This window comes from Rhinolophus ferrumequinum, chromosome 15 (genome assembly GCF_004115265.2).
Source record: "Rhinolophus ferrumequinum isolate MPI-CBG mRhiFer1 chromosome 15, mRhiFer1_v1.p, whole genome shotgun sequence".
In the NCBI taxonomy this organism is placed as follows: domain Eukaryota; kingdom Metazoa; phylum Chordata; class Mammalia; order Chiroptera; family Rhinolophidae; genus Rhinolophus; species Rhinolophus ferrumequinum.
In genome coordinates this window covers 22,837,937-22,856,026 of record NC_046298.1, presented here as the reverse complement: position 1 = coordinate 22,856,026, position 18,090 = coordinate 22,837,937, and the positions used below count along the sequence as shown (strand labels likewise).

Below are 18,090 nucleotides of genomic sequence, written 5' to 3'. Positions count from 1 at the left end.
GCCAATCGATAGTATTTTAGGTAGTCACATTTATTTTCTTTGACAGTAATTAAAAATGTAATTTCTCTAAAAGTATGATTTCCCCTAAAATTGATACTCTTAAAAATAATATCTACTTTCCAACAATTATTTTGTCCAGTGAAAATACATCTCGGAAAAAAAGGATTTGGCCTTATGAGTTTTATAAATGTTGTATAGCAAAACTTTTTATTATTTAAAAAAATGTTTCTCCCCAACTTTTCTGAAAAATTTCACTTACAGAAATGTTGCAAGGTTAGTATTACAGTGAACGCCCATATAGCTATCGTACAGATTCACTACTTGTTAATGTTTTGCTTCTCTCTCCTCTGTATATATCTGTATTTCTTTTTGTTTTGGCTGAACCATTAGAGAAATACTTGTACACATTAGAGAATTACTTCCCTCTTAAATACTTGAACACTGTTCCCTAAGAACAAGGACATTCTCCTTCATGATACAGTATAATTCTCACATCCAGTAAATTTCATTTTAATGCAGATTATTATCTAAACTCTGTGGTGAAGGACCCTGATTTAAAATTTTCAACCTGTTGCAGACCAATACTTTTGTAAAACACAAGAGACAGGAATTATAGAAAAATAAATTAAAAATAAGTATAACATACAAGCCCAAGTTTTTAACAATAAAATTTAATAGACATATAATTACATTTTAATAAACATAGTCAAAATGAACATAAGATAGGAAAAGGAAAAGAATTTATAACTATATATGCTGTTCATTGAAAGTGTGAGTATAAGTGATTGATACAGGGAATCATTGTTATATTTATACCCTTTCATTCTGTAATTGAACCAAAAAAACTACGTAAAATACCAGTTCTCAGTATGAACATCTAGACACAAACTTTGAATAAATGCTGTGTATGTTAATTTTTAAAATTTTTAGTATGACAAAATAGCTTAATTTTTTCTTGTTAATTCATCTAATCTAAGTTGGGTTGATGACAGCATGACTTATGTATGTAAATTATTACAACTACTGGATGGGTATTCTGGGAGCCTGCTATTTCTATGATTTGTCGGGAGAGGGCAGCACCATGTCTGTCAAACATGAGTAAAGAAGCACTTCTTTTTTTGTAAATATAACATATTCAAAAGTAATATGTGCTTATTACTTGAAAAAAATACGTTACAGAGATATATAACATGACAAGTGAAAGCTCTCTCTTTTCTCCTAAAGAAAACAAAAGCCCTGTTAATAGTTGGCAGTTGGGTAGGATTTTTGTTTTAAATTATTTATACTTAAGTTTAGGTATTATAAGGAACCCTCATGTAGGAACTTGGGGGGCCTGAATTTTAATTGACAGCCGTATACAAACTTAGTGTATAGTTTTGAACATATCTTTTTATCTCTTTTGATATCATTATTTTGCTTTTTCTTTTTGTATCAAGTTAAGAATATCACTGCATCTTTAAGAAATGTGGAGAAGAGCTAGTGACAACTGGGTAGAATTTGTAAGTATAAGCATAAGGCAGTGTTAGCAGAAAGTTAGGCTTTTAGTTCTTTCAAATTATGTTTTAATAGTTAGATTTTGGATTTTTACTTTTTCATTTTGTTTTTGCCCCACTTGAAAAATGTGTAGCTTATTAACCTTGGAGAATAAGGAAAAATCGTTTTTTTATCTTTCCCTGTCACATAACCAGCTGATCCAGTTAGCTCAGACTTTCCTAAATGATTCACGTTTGGAAACGGCCAGTCACGGAAAGTTTAAATAAAGACTTTTCTGGGAGTTCTGAATTAAGTGAAAATGGAGTTAAAATGGAATTTCTGCTGATAACACGTGAATTAACTACTGCTAATTGTGGTCTTTTTCTTGTCAGTGTTCCCTCTTGTATATTAGAAGTGGTCTATAGTTTAGACCACTCCTACTTGAAGATATTTTGATAGCTGAATCTCTTCCTATTGCTTGTTAAAAGTGAAGTTCTATGCACACTGTCAACTAAGAGAAATCTGCCAATATTACTTTGTTAACATTAAGTAGCAAAGTCCATAAGAGAAACACACCAGTTTATAGAAGTTGCTTCCTAGTGAATACGAATAGGACTTTGACACTGAGAAATTAATGGAACTCCCATGATTATACTTTTTCCCTGCTTCCTTTGTGACACTTACTGGAGATCATGTATTGTCATGACTCATTTTCATGGTTGGCTTCCCTGATATGATAGGCTGTGAGCCCCTTAAGGGCATAGACCATGTCATATCTTTTTATATGTCCCACATGTAACACGGTGCCTGGATTTAGGTTGCTTTCCAGAAAATTTTTACCAAATTATTTCAGGTGGCTGCTACAGAAGTTTTTTTAGTCCTCTGGTAAAACAAGTAAAAAACAAAACCATGGGCGGTCAGTTAGTTCAGTTGGTTAGAGCGCGGGGCTGTTAACAAGGTTGCCGGTTCGATCTGCACATGGGCCACTGTGAGCTGCGCCCTCCACAACAAGATTGAAACAACTACGTGACTTGGAGCTGATGGGTTCTGGAAAAGCACACTTAAATAAATAAAAGTTAAAAAAAAACCACAAACATACTTTGCATAAAGGCTTCTTTTATTTTCCCTATGATTTGGGCTACTTGATCTTCATCTTCTCTTATCCCCAATATTCTAAAATTTCGTAATGATGTGGACCTTTGTAAATTTGCTACATCAAATGTTCTGTAGAACATTCTTTTTGTGGAAAAGTTTGTTTGTTGATAACCTTTCCCATGTTTTCTTTTTCTTAAATTCCTATTCGTTAAATTCATGTGCTAGTAAGGCTAGGCTATGCTATGCTGGGGTAACAAATAAACGCAAAAACTCAGTAGCATAACATAGTACATACTCATTTGTTACTGGTGCAAAGTCTAATACAGGTTGGGGAGCACCCTATCTTGTAACTCAGCCATCCAGAACACATAGCCTTAAGGTTGCTATAGCAAGGGAAGAGTGAGCAAATAGATTTTTATTTAATTCCCGTTTTCAGAATGAGACTTCAACCCTGCGCTTTGAATCCAGAATTTCTGTGATTTTCATTTCTCAAAAGAGGAATGGGTTTTGTTGAGTTAGGGGACAGTAGTCTCTGGTATAAGGCAGAAGGGGACCTGGAACCTATTTGCTCCTGATGCAAACTTGCAACTGGGTTTAGCCCTACTCCTCCACCTTCAAAGTTTCTTGGTATTTCAATTTTCTGAACATTTCTACAATAGCATAGTACAGATTTGTTTTGCCTGTAGCCTAAGAGATCAGAGAAAAGAAAAAGCTAAGCCAATTACTAATTGTCTGTTTGCTTTCTATCTTCAGAAAACTTGATTGACATCTCTGTTCTGCCGTTATACCTCTTCTCATCATCCATGTGTCATTTTGCCTTTGTAAATTTGTTTACCACTGTTTATCAGGGTTTGAGTAGAGAATGGAGAATAAAATCTGTGTTCAGACCACCATTTCTAAGTGGAAGTTTCCACTTGTTCTTCATGAGCCATCTCAGGTCTGCCCCAGATTCTACCCAGGGCAAGGAGATTAAAGGCAACTCTTTCTAGTCCAGCACTCTGGGACTCTGCATTAAGCCTTGGGTTTGGATGTGGGTTTATTTTGGTTGTCTATATAGTAATGCAAGGAATCACCCCAAATTTTAGTGGCTTAAAACAATTGTTTTATTGTGATTTCTCATAGTTCTGGGGATGGCTGGGCTCAGCTTGGCAGCTCTTGCTAGGCAATTTTCGGGGTGCCCTGTGCAGTTGTACTGCGTAGGTCTGGAGCCCTCCTGAAGGTTCTCTTACTCCCACGTCTGGTGCCATGAGCTAGGAAGACTCAAACACCTGGGAGCTGGAATGGGCTCCTCAGGCCTCTCTCTTTCTGTGTGGCCTTCCCATATGTTCTCTCCTGCATGATGGCTTTAGGGTAGCCAGACTTCTTGTTGTATGGTAACTTGGCGTTGCAAAGATGCATTCCCATGAGAGAAAGCCAGTGGAAGCTGTGTCACCCTTTATCAGCAAGCCTCAACTCATTTACACTGAACTCGGTATCGAAGCAGCCATAAAGGCCCACCCAGTTTCAAGGGGTGGTGACATTCACGCCCCTCTTGTTGAGGTAGTTTCAGTTCTAGAATAGCAAGTGGAATGGGAAATTTGTGGCACCAATCTGTGGGAAATAGAGTCTGTTACATGGTTCTCTCTGCCTTGGCTACTTAATCTCTGGCTAGTCTTAAAAAAGTGACTTAACCCCTTAGATTTCAGTTTTCTCACCCATGAATTGTAAATGTTTCAGCTGTTGCTACAGAAATGCTGTGTGATAAACCATCCCAAATTCAGTGGTGTACACCAGTAAGCATTTATTTGTTGCTCATGTGTTTCTGGCTATCTGGGTTCACTAGGCTTGACTCCAAGCTGCTAGTTGGGTCCAGATTTACCGCAAATGTCTTTCGTGCACCTTGGACCAGTAGCAAGTATACCTCAGGCATATTATTCTAGTGGTTAAAGGATGGAACTCAAGGGCAAGTGAAACAACACAAACACATTGAAAGCTTCTGTTTCTGTCAAATCAGCTAGCATCTCACCGACCATTGAAGTAAGTCACGTATCCAAGCCCAATATTAATGGGGTGGGGAAGTATCTTCTTGGTCAACAGGGAAGGAGTGACTACTTGCTGAATGATGGTCTAATCTATCATATAAATTCTTCCTCTTATTTTTGACTCTTGACTCATTACAGAGAGGTTCATTTGGGAGAGCTGAGGGACACACCAATTGAGCCTAATAGAAAGTAGGACCAAATTTTGGACAGCCTTGAAGGCAAGAGTCAGCTGTTTATGTATGATCCTCTGAGTAATACTGAGCTGTTTCAGGAACTTGAGCAGGGGAATAACAGAGGCTTGTTGTTTAAGTCGCCCTTCAAGATTAGCTAGGCAATCTTTCCCAGTGAAGATTCTTAATACAAAACTGTCAAACTCTTACTCTGTCATTTGTGTGGGTGACAGAGTACTGAGTTCAGCAGTGAGATGGCTCTTAGTAAGAAAATTTGATTTTGGTCCTAAGAAGCCTAGAAGGAAGGAAAGAAGAAATAGAGACATATTCCTGCAAAGGTGGAATTTGTAGGATTCCCCTGTCATTATTGGCCAGCCTTATTCTGGATGACCTGGTTGAACATGTAATACAGTGACCATAATCTTAGACCCTTTCTACAGATAGATTGGAATTTGAACAAAATTCCTCGGATGTTTTTGTTGAGTTAGCAAGCCTAAGCAGGCATTAGGCATTTCTCCTTTATCTGAAATTTCAGGCACCATAAATATCCTTGTTTGCTCTTCAGTTTCATTGAAAGCAATTTTTTCCAGATTTGAAATTGGACCAGGTTCTCAATCATATAGTTTCCATTCCCAAATTAGTGCCGAAGAAGCCAGTTTTAAGGGATCTTGTTTCATCTCTAGGTTGCTTTTTAAGTGTAGAACAGGTGCCTTCTACAGAGTATTTCCAGTTGTTTACACTGTTGCTTTCTTTTTGAAATAATGCCAGTGTTTTTCTCTCCAAATATTCCAGCTTTTACTGGGCCTTTATGTGTGAGCCCTAATTGACATGTGAGGTGCAGTAGGAGAGCCTTTTCCAGCCTATACATTGGTAACCCCCAAGGCCTATGATTCAGTAGTGACTACCAGCGTGTGTTTCATGGAGGGGATTTTAGAGAGATCAACAATTTTACATACATTGTTGTTTCGTGTAGTAAGGGAAAATGTCTTTCTCTAGAACTGTTATAGTATACTTGAACCATAAAGGTCAGTGGGTATTTTCCTTGTTGTCATTTATTCCCTTTTTTAGATTTTGTTTCTCTCTTTTTATTCCTCTTGTAAACTTAACATCTCCTTTCTTGGAACAGGGTGACTAAGGAAGTAGATGCTACATCTAGAGAGGCCAAATCCTTCTTCAAGCAAAACGAGCAAGAAAAACCACAGGCTAATGTCCCTTCAGCTCTGCCATCCCTCCCTGCTGGGTCCGGGTGAGTATTCCAGTCCCAGGCCCAGGTCTACCTGGCACGCTGGGGAAGCTATTTTCAGTTGAAGGACCTGCTTGAACTGTAGCTGCCATGACTCCTTTCCTGAGAGAAGGAATCATGCTCTGCTCTGCCTTTGCTGAAATATTTGCCAAAATGGAAGCTGCAATGGAAAATTAGCCATAGGTCTCTAGTTTGATTCTACCCTGAAAAAAGTCCTGATATACAGTGTTGACTACAGAGGTGAACAGAAAGTAAACTTTACATTTAAAAATAGTTTTTGAATGACAGTATCATCAGAATGTCTAATGAAGATTTGGGTTGAGTACTCACTCCCATCCCAGTACCTCAAAAGCACATAAAAAGGTCAAAGCTGATTTACAAATAATTCAATTAACAGATTGTCAGGAACTTAATAGTTTCTCTCCCTTCATGGTTTCCATATTACTTGAGTTATTTTTAGCAGAAGACTGGCATTCTTTCTCTTTGGAGGAAATAAAAATCCCTGTCTTCTTAACCTATATGTAAGAAGTAAAGCCTCACAGTTGATATGAGAGTCCAGGGCACTAACCTACAGAGAAGTGACATGGACATGGTGCTACTTGTGGGGACCTCTGTGTCCTTGAGGTGTTGGGGGTACAAAAGTCACCTAACGGGGCTTTCTAACCATTCTGTTGCCGCTTCTTCCTTCCCTCTCCACACATCATTGCTATGAACAATAAAGTTTGGTTTTGTTTTTTTTACATTGAAAAAAAATAATGAGTTTTCCTATCAGATAATAAGCTTTTCTAGGACAGGCTTTTCTCATGTCTGCAGCTCTGACTCCAGACAACTCTATGTTACACTAGTATGCTCACCACGGTGGTGTTTACCCAGAAGCAGCCCCTCCGATGAAGGTGTGAGTGGCAGTCATTAATGTGGGAGGTGATTCCAGGAAGCCCCAGTAGAGAGGTAAAAAGGGGTGAGAAGGAAGGCAGCACAAGTGTGTTACCTAGCAGGTTACTGCTGCTGGTGGCCAGTCCTGCCAGGGAACTCAGAGTGATGGTGAAGAATACAGTGAGGGCAAGGAGGCTGGGATATTGACCCTCCAACTGCCATCAGTCACTGGCTCAGCTCCTTCCACCTGGCCTCACTACTCAGGCTGTGGACTGCAGGTGCTTGCAGTAAGGTGCTGCTCTTGGTGTGCCATGGCAGTGAGTGTAAGGACGTGGCTGGGGCTACGTTCACATCTGCTCACTACTCTTTGTCTGCTGCTTACTCCAAGTATTTCTCTCCCATTGGAGTGACTAGGTAGCAGGAGTCATGTAATAGTTACACAGAACCTGAGAAGGACAAGAATTTAGTAGCTGGTTACCACAGTGGGAAGGATGTAAACACCTGCAGAGGTAGTTGTGGACGGACAGAAGTAATATGAACAGTTCTCCAGGCCTGGCCTTGTTAATACGCTAGGCCAGTACTTTTTAAGCTGTGGTTTGCAGTCATTATTTAAAAGAAATGAAATAGAATACAAAATATTATAGTACATCACATAGTAAGAGTTAATATTGTTTCATAACATTTTTGTTTCAGTTACTGGTGTGCTGGTACTGGGTCACAAAATGATCTGTACTTTTAGTGAGGGTTGAGATTTTTAAAAAGTGCGGCTGTAGGCTGAAGCAACATGTTTTTAAGCCTTATGTTTGAAAGGGATTCTCTTCATACCATTAGCTTTCAAACTCTGTTGACTGCCACTCACAGTAAAGAATACATTTTACAGTATGCCATAGTACACGCATAAATATAGGTATGTAAAAATGTGAAATAAAAAATTGGTGAAATAATATTTACCTTTATGATATATGATGAGCTCTGATGTTCTGGCTTACAGTATTGTGTATAGTATGTATTATTTTTTAAAATGTTATGACTCATTGAAGTGATTTCACAATCGACTACAACCTGAATTTGAAAAAATATTGCTCTAGACTACATGTAGAATGAGCCTTTTGTAGGCTTTTACTTGTGTTACCAGGCTTCTATCTGGTATTATTAAATAGTGTATTTTGAATTTATTGAAAGTATTACTGTGAAAGGTACCTCTGGACTAAGTGTCAGATAGAAATAAAGGCAAAGGTTCTTCCACCTTAAGTTTCTAGCATAGTTTCAACTAGCACAATTTTTACTTCTAGACTCCTTGGGTATTTCTTAAAATAATCCTTGTTGATGCTTAGAGATTCTACTTGGAAACTACATGTTTCAGAATATACTCTGTTACTGTAATTATGAGGATAACTAGAGGAGAGAGAAGTAGCAGCTTAACAAGGTCAGCTTGATGAAGTCACTAAGTCACTCATGGAAATATCACTGCATTCTGTGTCCATGCCTTCCTTTCTTAGAAAGAGCTAATAAATAGTCTTTCTAGGATAAGAAATCTGCAGAGATGATATCTATATTAGGTAGACTCAGCAGGAAACAGATGGCATCCTCAAATTAGGATACTTTGAGGAGAGTTTAATAATTCACAAAGTAATGAAAAACCACAGGGATAGGAATAGTGCAGTATCCCTGGGGCTGGTAATAATGAGGCTCCATTTTTACCCCTAGACTTGAAGGGGCAAGAAGGGGAGCAGTTTATGGCAGACAAGGCCTCCTGACAGGAGCTGAGACCTTCACTTAGTGATAGATCCTCCAGGGAGAAGCCAGTGGAATGAATACCCAGATCTCTCATTCCTCCCTCCCATTTCAGTGGAGCCAGGACGCTCCACTGACCACTGAATCTTGTGAAAGAAAAAATTATTCTGATACTTATTAAAATGGTAAGGAAGACTTAACTCAGGATTATGGCAATAGGTGTTAAGACTATCAAAATAGGAAAGAGAGATCAGACTCAACTCTGAGTACAGCAAGGACAGCTGGGGATTTATAGCCAAGGAACAATGTGAGAGGGGCAGGGTCAGTGGATGGAATATTACTAAGAGGAGTGGGAGTGGGGGATTCTTGCCGAAGGCAGGCTAGGCCTCATACATCAAAGGTGGGATTAGGAGCTCTGTCAAATATGGAGAATGATCAGATCAGATATCGAGGGGAGGGGATTCTCTTTAAATTGACTTTACAGGATTCTTACTAAAACTGAGCTGTGCAAGCCCAGCAAGGATGGGGCCGAGATTGAAACCCTAGTTGAAACGAGGACTCAAAGGAGCCTGACTAAGGCTTGACCCAGAAGAGTCTTTCATCCATATAGGGCAGCATCTGGGGGAGAGAGCAGCGTGGAGGAGGACGGAGGGAATTTGGAGGGGCCAACTGATAAAAGATCTTTCAGTAGATTAATGAACTACTGACTCCTTTATAAAGGAGTAAAGTGAAATTTGACCAAAATCCATTTTTTTGAAAGTTATAGTGGGACGTAACAGATTACAAGGATGGGTCTTCCTGAGTAATAAAAGTCCTTAGAGTCGCACATGAAAATGGGCACACATTAAGTTAATGATACAGTGCACCTTGAATTTCTGAATAAATCCAGAAGATGACCTTCAGGTTGGCATGATCATTTTTCTTGTATCTCAAAAAGGTTCTACAGTTGTAATTGTGCTTGAGAAAAGACAGTCAGGAGGAATTCCACTGATCTGGTATCTCTTAAGTGAGCACGTTTTGTCTTTGCCAACACTAGTGTCTGCTACAGGCTGAATGTGCATGGCATGGAAAGTATTTTTAAGGGAAGAATCTATAGGAATAATCCAATTTATTAAAAGAAAATTATTCTAATATTTTTTTCCACAGACTTTTTTCATTTTTATTTTTGGAGTTGCTTTAGTTTATAGAAATTGCCTAGTAGAAATACTTTATTTATTTATTTTTCTTCTCTCTAAACAGATTTAAGCAATACAGGAAAACCAGAGCAGGAGAGTAAAACATCCTGTCCCACATCCTTTGCTAGCAAACAAGAACAGATTCACAGGAGCAGCAAATGTTTGTAACCGAAAATGTATTTCCTCCACATGTTTAAAATAGCACACTGCGTAGGCTATAAAAAAACCATAGTTTATGCTTTGGGAATGGAGTAAACCAAACACCCAATTTGAATTAGAGACTGACAAGAAGCTCTGTCTACATTTGGTAATACAAAGCACAACGCTTAGTGAGTCTGAATTCCCATAGTTTCGTTACGCTAAGCTCTTGTTCCAGTTCTCACCCTCTCTCTCTGCCCTCCCCCCACCCATCTTCATTACCAATATTACTGGCCACTTGAATCCAGCTTCTCCCAGAGTTTGTGGGTATCTGGCTAGTCAGCTTTCAACCCCACATTTATTACTTACCTTATTCCAGTAGTGGGCTACTAGTGGGCTGTTAGTCTCATTACAGTTTATTATCCTAGCTATGGGCATTAACTTGTTTAATTAAGGGCTTATTATTTAGTTGCCTCCTTATGGATTGGGAATGACCTCAGGCAATAAAGCACAAGGGTGGAAAACATCGTTTTCCCATGTAGTTTTGTCTTATTTTCTCCGTCTATGGAGGAAAAAAAAGGCCTTACTGTTGAGTCTCCAACAACATCATGGGTGTGTCAGTTTAGCAATGTTTGCCCAAAATATAGAAGAGACAGAATTCCTCAGTGTCATGATGCAGTAGAAGACCAGACGAAAAGCCTGAGAAGATAGTAATCCTGACTTTTGTGGTTTGTCAGTATTCAGCCTATTGGACCACTCAGTCCCCAGGAACTGTTCATTCTTGCAACAGTCTTCCTGTCTGAGCAGCTAATCTGATCTCTCCCAAACTCCTCTGACATGAGTTAACATGACTGGTGGCTGTTTTTAAGTTTTACAAATTTTCGATATATAGTCTTGATAGAGAGAGCATTGAGCGTTTCACTTAAAGTAACAAAAATCAGATATAGCCACAATATTAGGTGGAAATGTCTCTAATTTTTGATCAGAATCTCTTGTTATGATGACTGATCAGACCTCTGACCTATGTTGATTTATTTTTTAGGTCCTTTTATGTTTAAAGGAGTTGCTTTCATGCTGAGAGGAGCATTTAAAAGCTAAATATATTTCACATTTTTTGACTAACAGGGAAGAAAGGACCCCCAAATTATTCACAGCAAGTGTATTTATATAAACAACAACAAAAAAGACAAGTTACCTCAGAAATATGACTTCACCTCTTGGTTTGATGTTCTCATGAAATGCGTGATCAGTTGGCATGTGTTTGTGTGCCTGGTGAATAGATGTACAGTTGACCCTTGAACAGTGCAGGGTTAGGGGTCCGACTGCCCCAAAGAAAATCTGTGTATAACTTAAATGGGTCCTCTTGCATGTGCAGTTTCCCAGCCACCAGTTGACCCCGGTGAACAACAGGGGTTTGAACTGTGCAGGTCAGTTGAAAAATCGGCATAGTGGACCCATGCAGTTCAAACCCACATTGTTTAAGGGTCAACTGTACATGATGAGAATGGCCATTTCAGGAAGAGGACAATCGGCTTTTTCAAAAGAAAAAATATTACGGGTAAGGGCTTATTGGTAATTGTAATAATCAAGATAATTAGAAGAGAGTGAGTATTCTAACAGATGTGACCCATGATATTTTTGGATTCAATAATTTTAAATTGTGCTTTTCTCTCTCTTTCTAAAAACAGCTTTATTGAGCTGTCTTTATTTATTCAACAAACAATTTAAATTACACACTTTGTTGGTTTTTCCCATATTCACAGAGTTGTACATTCATAAAACTATACAGCCACAATAATTTTCATCACCCCCAAAAGAAATGCTGTCACTCTTTATGTCCATCCCTACCTCTCCTTCCCACCCCGAGGCAATCACTAATCTACTGTGTCTACATTTGCCTTTTTGGACATTTCACATAAATGGAATCATACAATACTTATCCTTTTGTGTCTGGCTGCTTTGACTTAGCATACTGTTCTCAAGGTTCATCCATGTGTCTATACTTTATTATGGCCGAATAATATTCCTTATATGGATATACTACATTTGGTTTATTCATTCATTAGCTGGTGGACATAGGGTTGTTTCCTTTTTAGGCTATTATAAATAATACTTTATGAACATTTATGTACAAGTTTTTGGGTGGACATGAATTTTCATTTCACTTGGGTATATATCTGGGTGTAGAATTGTTGGGTCATTTGATAATCTGGATATGCTCTAGAATGAGCCATAAGAAAAAAATCTAGGAGTGTTACCAAGGATTGGGTGCCTAGATTTCTTCTACCATGATTTCTTTGAAGCATGTACATTCCTATATGTAAGCTCCTGCTATAGGAAAAAAGGAAATTGGTGGAAAACTATAATGTCTAGTAACACTATAACAACAATGGCTAGAGAAACGGCAAAGCAGTTTCCTTCTGTCATAATTCTAGAAGTAAGGAGAGGGAATTAAGCCTTTTGATTTATTTCCACAGTCAGCTGTAAGCTTTCTACTCAGTGAGATTTCCTGTTTGATGATAATTTGGGATTTTAGTTTGAGTTGACTTAGGACTGACCCTGTCCTTATTTTATTACTGTTTATAAATAGATGTTCTTGAACTTCCCACTGACTTGAATTTAACTTTGTTATTCTTAGTGGATGTGGTACTGCCAGTAGGAGGTGTTCAGAAATGTGTGGTGAGATATTTTGATTGTCATATGACTTGAGGAGACCACTGGTGGGGTTCAGGGATACTAAATATCCTGCATCGCTTAGAAGGGTTTGTTCAGAGGATTTTCTTTTCCAAAATGCCAGCAGTATCCCCTTTGAGATACATTGTTTTAGGGAGCTGAAGTCCCTCAGTTACATAACCACTGAACTTACCTTCCGTTTCTGGTTTGAGACCCTACTTCAGGGCAGGCATTCACAAACTGGCAGCCCATGGACCAAATCTGTCCTTAGAGGTTTTTATGTGGCCAGCATTTAAAAATCAGGAGAGTTAACATAAAAATCTGGATTACTGGCTTTTCTTCAGAAATGAGAAGTTGTGCCTCTGCCCTCCTTCTGTCCTTGTGACATCAGTGAGCTGGAGCAGAGTAGATGGTGTTTGCCCTTTCCTGCTCCCTACTCATCTACCTCACTCATTTCTGTTACCTGCTTAGTTCCTGTAGCCATGTGTTTCTCACACTCTAGGATGACAAGTTTCCCTTTAGTGACCTGATCAGTTTCCTTTTGGAAACAGTTCTATAGATAAAATATTAGATATATTATCTTCTGAGACTGCAGGTTAAACATTTATTTACCTTTTTAAAAAGACTAAATAGCTTCTATTTATTGACAGCTTACCAAGTTTAAGGCACAGTCCTAAGTGTTTCATTTAATCTGCATAAACACTCAAAAGGTAGGCGTTAACTTTGTGCCCATTTCACAGGTCTGGAAATTGAGGCTCAGGGAAGTATCGTTAACTTGTTGAGATTATATAGTCGATGGATAGTGGAGCCCGGATTCCAGTTCAGATCTATTTGAGACCAAAGCCTGGATGCTCAGCCATTGTGCCTGCCATGCAGCCACTTTTTCTTACACTCCTAATTAGCCTTTTTTGTTAAAAGTATCTCTCTTCAGCTTTATAACTGATACAGGACTCTTTGAAAGCTATTTTGTATTTTGTTATTTTTGAAGGTGGTGAGATTACTGTTTCCTCCCTTTTCCTTTGTAGCCTTTTTCCCATGAACCATGGCTAATCCAGGTTTCCTGTTTAATCTCATTCTTATCTCATGAAATTGAAGAGGCTAGCTAGCATGATTTTAAAAATGAGTTCCAGGTATGTTTGTATATTGACATATTCTTTTAACAGTCAACAATGAAGCTGTGGACAAGATGTGATCAGTCGACTAGGGAATAATGGCTGCTACTATTTTTGTATGGTAATGGACTCCTCCTGAGGTCTGAATCCTACATTGTAGGCAGTTTGTGTTGCTAGGGGAGTCAGGAGATATCCTTGCCCAGCTTGTGTTATGTGTATTTCTTCTGGCAGCCGTTGTTCTAGGATAGGACTAGCTAGATAGAAATAAATAGGTTTTAAGAGGATGTTTCAAGGAACTAGTGTGACAATGCAAATGATTGATTCTGGCAGCCTTGCTGTTATCTTGCCTGTCAACTCCACAGTGATGTGCTTTGTGTTGGGGCAAGAAAACCCTGGATCAGATTTTCACCTTTATGTTCTTCAATGGATGTTAAACTCTGCTTCATTTGGTTTTAATTTATTCTTGTTTTTTTTAAAAAATATATACTTCTAGAAGCATTACAGGTATATAGTAATCTGTGGTCACCAGGAAGGGGTACCCTCTGTCAGTTTGGATTGAATATCTACAGCAAGTACTATGAACGTAGGAAGTGTTCCTAGTGGTTTTCAAGGTTGCCCAGTGTTGAACAAATTCGAGTGTCCCTTGAAAATCCTGTGAAGAGAGAGATTTCATTACACAGAGCAGTTTTTACCCTTTGCCCTTAGCCTAGAGTTATAGTGCCAACAAGATTTAAAAATCTGAGTTTAAGAGTCAGGTGCTTATTAACTGTTGTAAACTTTGAAAGCTTTATTTTGCTGTATTATCATACCCTTTGTTGTATCAAATTTCTGTTGGTGTGAATTATGAGTTGATAATGTGCTTTGGGCACTTCTTGGGAATATAGGGAAGAATAGAAAGAATAAGTAGCTGAAGTCATGACGTTCACAAAGGGAAATTGATTTAGAAACAAGGATATGGAGGACTTCATTTAGAGAGAAAACTGTGATGCTCTAGGAATGAAGTGAAAATACTTCACTAATGAAATCACGAAATTTCACTACTTGATTGGTTTGCTTCAAGTGCTTTCGCTTCTTTTAGTGCACACTAGAGGGCAGAAGAATCCCCTCTGAAAAGATAGCTTGCCTTTGGCAAGGTCCCAGGAGCTTGAAGCATTCCCAAGATTTGGTACATGAGTGCTGTACATTCTTCTTTGACAAATTAGATTATTCTCTTGGTTTGAGTTCTGTGTGCTATATGGTTCCTCCATTTGTCTTTTATTAGAATTTGTTTTGTTTTCAACTCTACTGATGTGCTTAGACAGATGATTTTTCTATCATTTGTTTTCCTTGAGATGCAAAAGCTTCTTTTGTTGTTTGTTGTTTTATTACAAGTTAGACAGTAAAAATGACCTATAGTCCCACCACTTACGTTTTTTCAGAAAGAGCAGTGAAATTTTCGTGCTACCTCCCTTGCCTTCATTCCCAGCTTCAGAGGCTAATAGTTGTTAACTGGCTATCAGTTTTGTGCAGATTCTTCCTTATACTATGCTAATAAATTATAATCATAGATACATTAAAACAAAAATGGACTCTATGTTAGTCTGCAACTTGAATTTTTACTTAACAGTCTAAGGCATCTTTACATGTTCAATGTAAACACTTCCATTTCTTATGTCTGCATGGTATTTCATTGTATGAATATTCTGTGACTTGAATAATTAACCATTCCGTTATGATGAACATTAGTTTTCCAAATTTTACAGTTAGGAATAATTCTGTAATAATTGTTGCACTTTCTTTTTTCTTTTTTCTTTTTTTTTTTTAACATTCTTGTGCTGTTATTTCTGGAGGACAAATTCTTAGAAGTACGATTGCTAGGTCATGAGATGTGTATACCTTAAATCCTAATAAGTGTTGCCAAATAAATCTCCAGTGTTATGTGAGGTGCCATTTCTGCACACTATTACCAGTATTCACCAGGGTTTTCTCCATAATCATTATGTTAACTGGATTTTCATAACCTGCTGTTGTGGCTTAAAATTTTCCCTCCTTTGAAAATTTGTACCAAAAACAACCTTCTTTTTTCAAAAATTAAACTAATGCTACATTTTTGTGCATTTGTCAAATGTTACAGAAAGAATAAATTAAGATTTGGGGTATCACCTATAGACAGTTTCCATACTGTATCAAATCATCAAAGTTACTTAATTCTTAGTCACCTTAGAGTTCAGGAAAAATCTGAGTTTTATAAACACTGAGAGAAATTTGTGAGTCAATTCAGGGACTGTATGTTCTAGATCCTTTAAAATGCAGCATGCCACTTCTCTCTCAGGTCCTTAGTGTCTAAAGCTACTATGTATTCCCAGAAGTTTTAACATCCGTGAAGAATGTCATTTGTCCTAAGCATAGCGACCAGTGATTCTTATCTGATCAGGCATCTTGCTGCCATTTCATGGAAGGTTATGATTATTCAGAAAGATTCATATTAGGTAAATATTTTCATTTGGATTGGAGAATTTTTCTTATGGAAGAGGCTCAACAGCTGTGTTCTAATTATTTTGGTCAGGGATTGAAGATCAGGCTAATCCGAAGTTCAGCACTTACTATATTCAGTTACTTAGCCCTGGATTCTTGCCAGAACCCTGTTACCCAAGGGAATCTATGGCAAATTTATGCTGAAATAATTTAAAACTTTTAAAATAGGTTAATATTTGCATCTCATTGAGAAAATGAAAGAGCTGAACAACTATTCATCTTTAGAGCTGGTAATTCTGGATGCATATGACCACAAAAAAGTCACAGCCTTTTGATTATTAGCTATTCCTTGAATTTGAAATGTGTAATTTCAATGGCTGGCTGCTAATTTGAGAATGAACAGGAAAAACTCATCCTTTGTATTGACTTCTGCTTTAGATTGAGATCCTTTAGCCCTAGCTGCTTGTGAGATGGTGAGCTGTGGGAGGCAGAAACCAAAGAATTTTCTTTACAGTCAGATAGAGTGTGTGACATGACTGTTTGGACCAGAAATGAGATTTAGAAAGATCCAAGGAATACCATGTATAAAGCATTCTTGATCTTGGTCTCTTGTCTAGTGTAACTAGATTCAAAGAAAAGATTTGAGGAAAAATTTCGTTTAGAACACTAACCACAAAACGTCGTGTCTGCTTCCCAGCCATGTTTCTGTGTTGTCCTGTGGGTTAACTAAATCCAAGTTTTTTATGTCATTTCAGAAAGTCATTCCGATTTAGCTTATATTGGACCAGTGTGGACCTCATTTTCTCAGTCTTGATGTGGTGAAGCCAGCTTTCCCATTGGACTAATTTGGGTCAGCTGTGTGTTTTATACTATCATGCAAGAATGGGCCAGGCAGAATTTCAGCTCTGTGAAGGCTTAGATTATGAAATATCTGTCTTTATGAAATTGGAGTTACATTTTTTTAAAATTCTTTTGAAATAGGACTTTGTTTAACACCATAATGAAAGCAAAAGATCAATGTTTCCCAGGCATAGAAAGGAAATTCTATGATAAAGACTTTTATTTTCCTTACATTTTATCAATCACTGAGGACATTGATTGGCAATGGAAAATGAAATGCAACTCCTTTCTCCCAATATGATATGTCATCTACTTATGATACACTATCGCAGGACACCACTTCCTGGTGTCCATAAGACTGGTACGGCACTGAGCTTTCAACTGCCACCTTTTCTATATTTGTTTAGGGTTTTCGCAAGATTCACAGGCTTCTTTCCTTTATGCATTTAATAATATCATTCATATATTTAACCATCTCTTCTATGTTGGTTATTCTCTACTCTGTCCTTCTAGTACTGACTTTCTCCTGAGCTCCAGACCTGTATTTTTCACTGCTTGCTAGAAACTTATTCTGCATCTCCTTGATACCTACCACATTGGCCCAACATTCAGCTCTTTTTCTGTGAATCCTCCCATATTCCAGATCGAAGAAACATGTGACGTTAAGTAGCTTGTCTGAGGCAGAACCTAGACTAGAATCTAAGATTTCTTTCCAATCTATTCTCTTCTGCTAGGCCAAACTGCCGGTATGTCACTGGAGAAAAAATAATGTACCACCACTATTCCCTCAGTCACTCAGGCTCCAATGTCAGCGCCATCTTCAATTCTTCTCTTTCTTTTCCCTGCCTCCTCTTCTTCCCCAACTGCCCAATCCGTGAACTCCTTTTAATACCACCTTCGAAATGTATATAAATATTCATTTATATTCTTTCCCTTCTTCCCCACCCCCCACCTCTCTATATTTCATCTCTATTCCCATTGCCTTCTTTTTGGATCTTACTTTCTGAAGCATCTGTCTCCATGTAATTGAAATATTTTCTTAAGTCATTTGAAAGACTTGGACTATTGTAATTGTTTCCTACATTGCTT

The 18,090-nt window shown here is 38.0% G+C and overlaps 1 protein-coding gene across 2 annotated transcripts in view; it reads left to right on the top strand.

Moving 5' to 3' along the window:
• Positions 1 to 18,090, top strand: part of CFDP1 (craniofacial development protein 1) — a 99,336-nt gene that overhangs the window by 10,720 nt on the left and 70,526 nt on the right. Inside the window, exons 5-6 of one of the 2 annotated variants that reach the window (XM_033128946.1) lie at positions 5,886 to 6,005; positions 9,849 to 11,246. In XM_033128946.1, the coding sequence (XP_032984837.1) occupies positions 5,886 to 6,005; positions 9,849 to 9,885 (157 nt within the window). In that variant the 3' untranslated portion in view covers positions 9,886 to 11,246. Of the gene's footprint in view, positions 1 to 5,885; positions 6,006 to 9,848; positions 11,247 to 18,090 lie in introns of those variants that run through there. The other variant, XM_033128947.1, reaches the window with a different exon arrangement.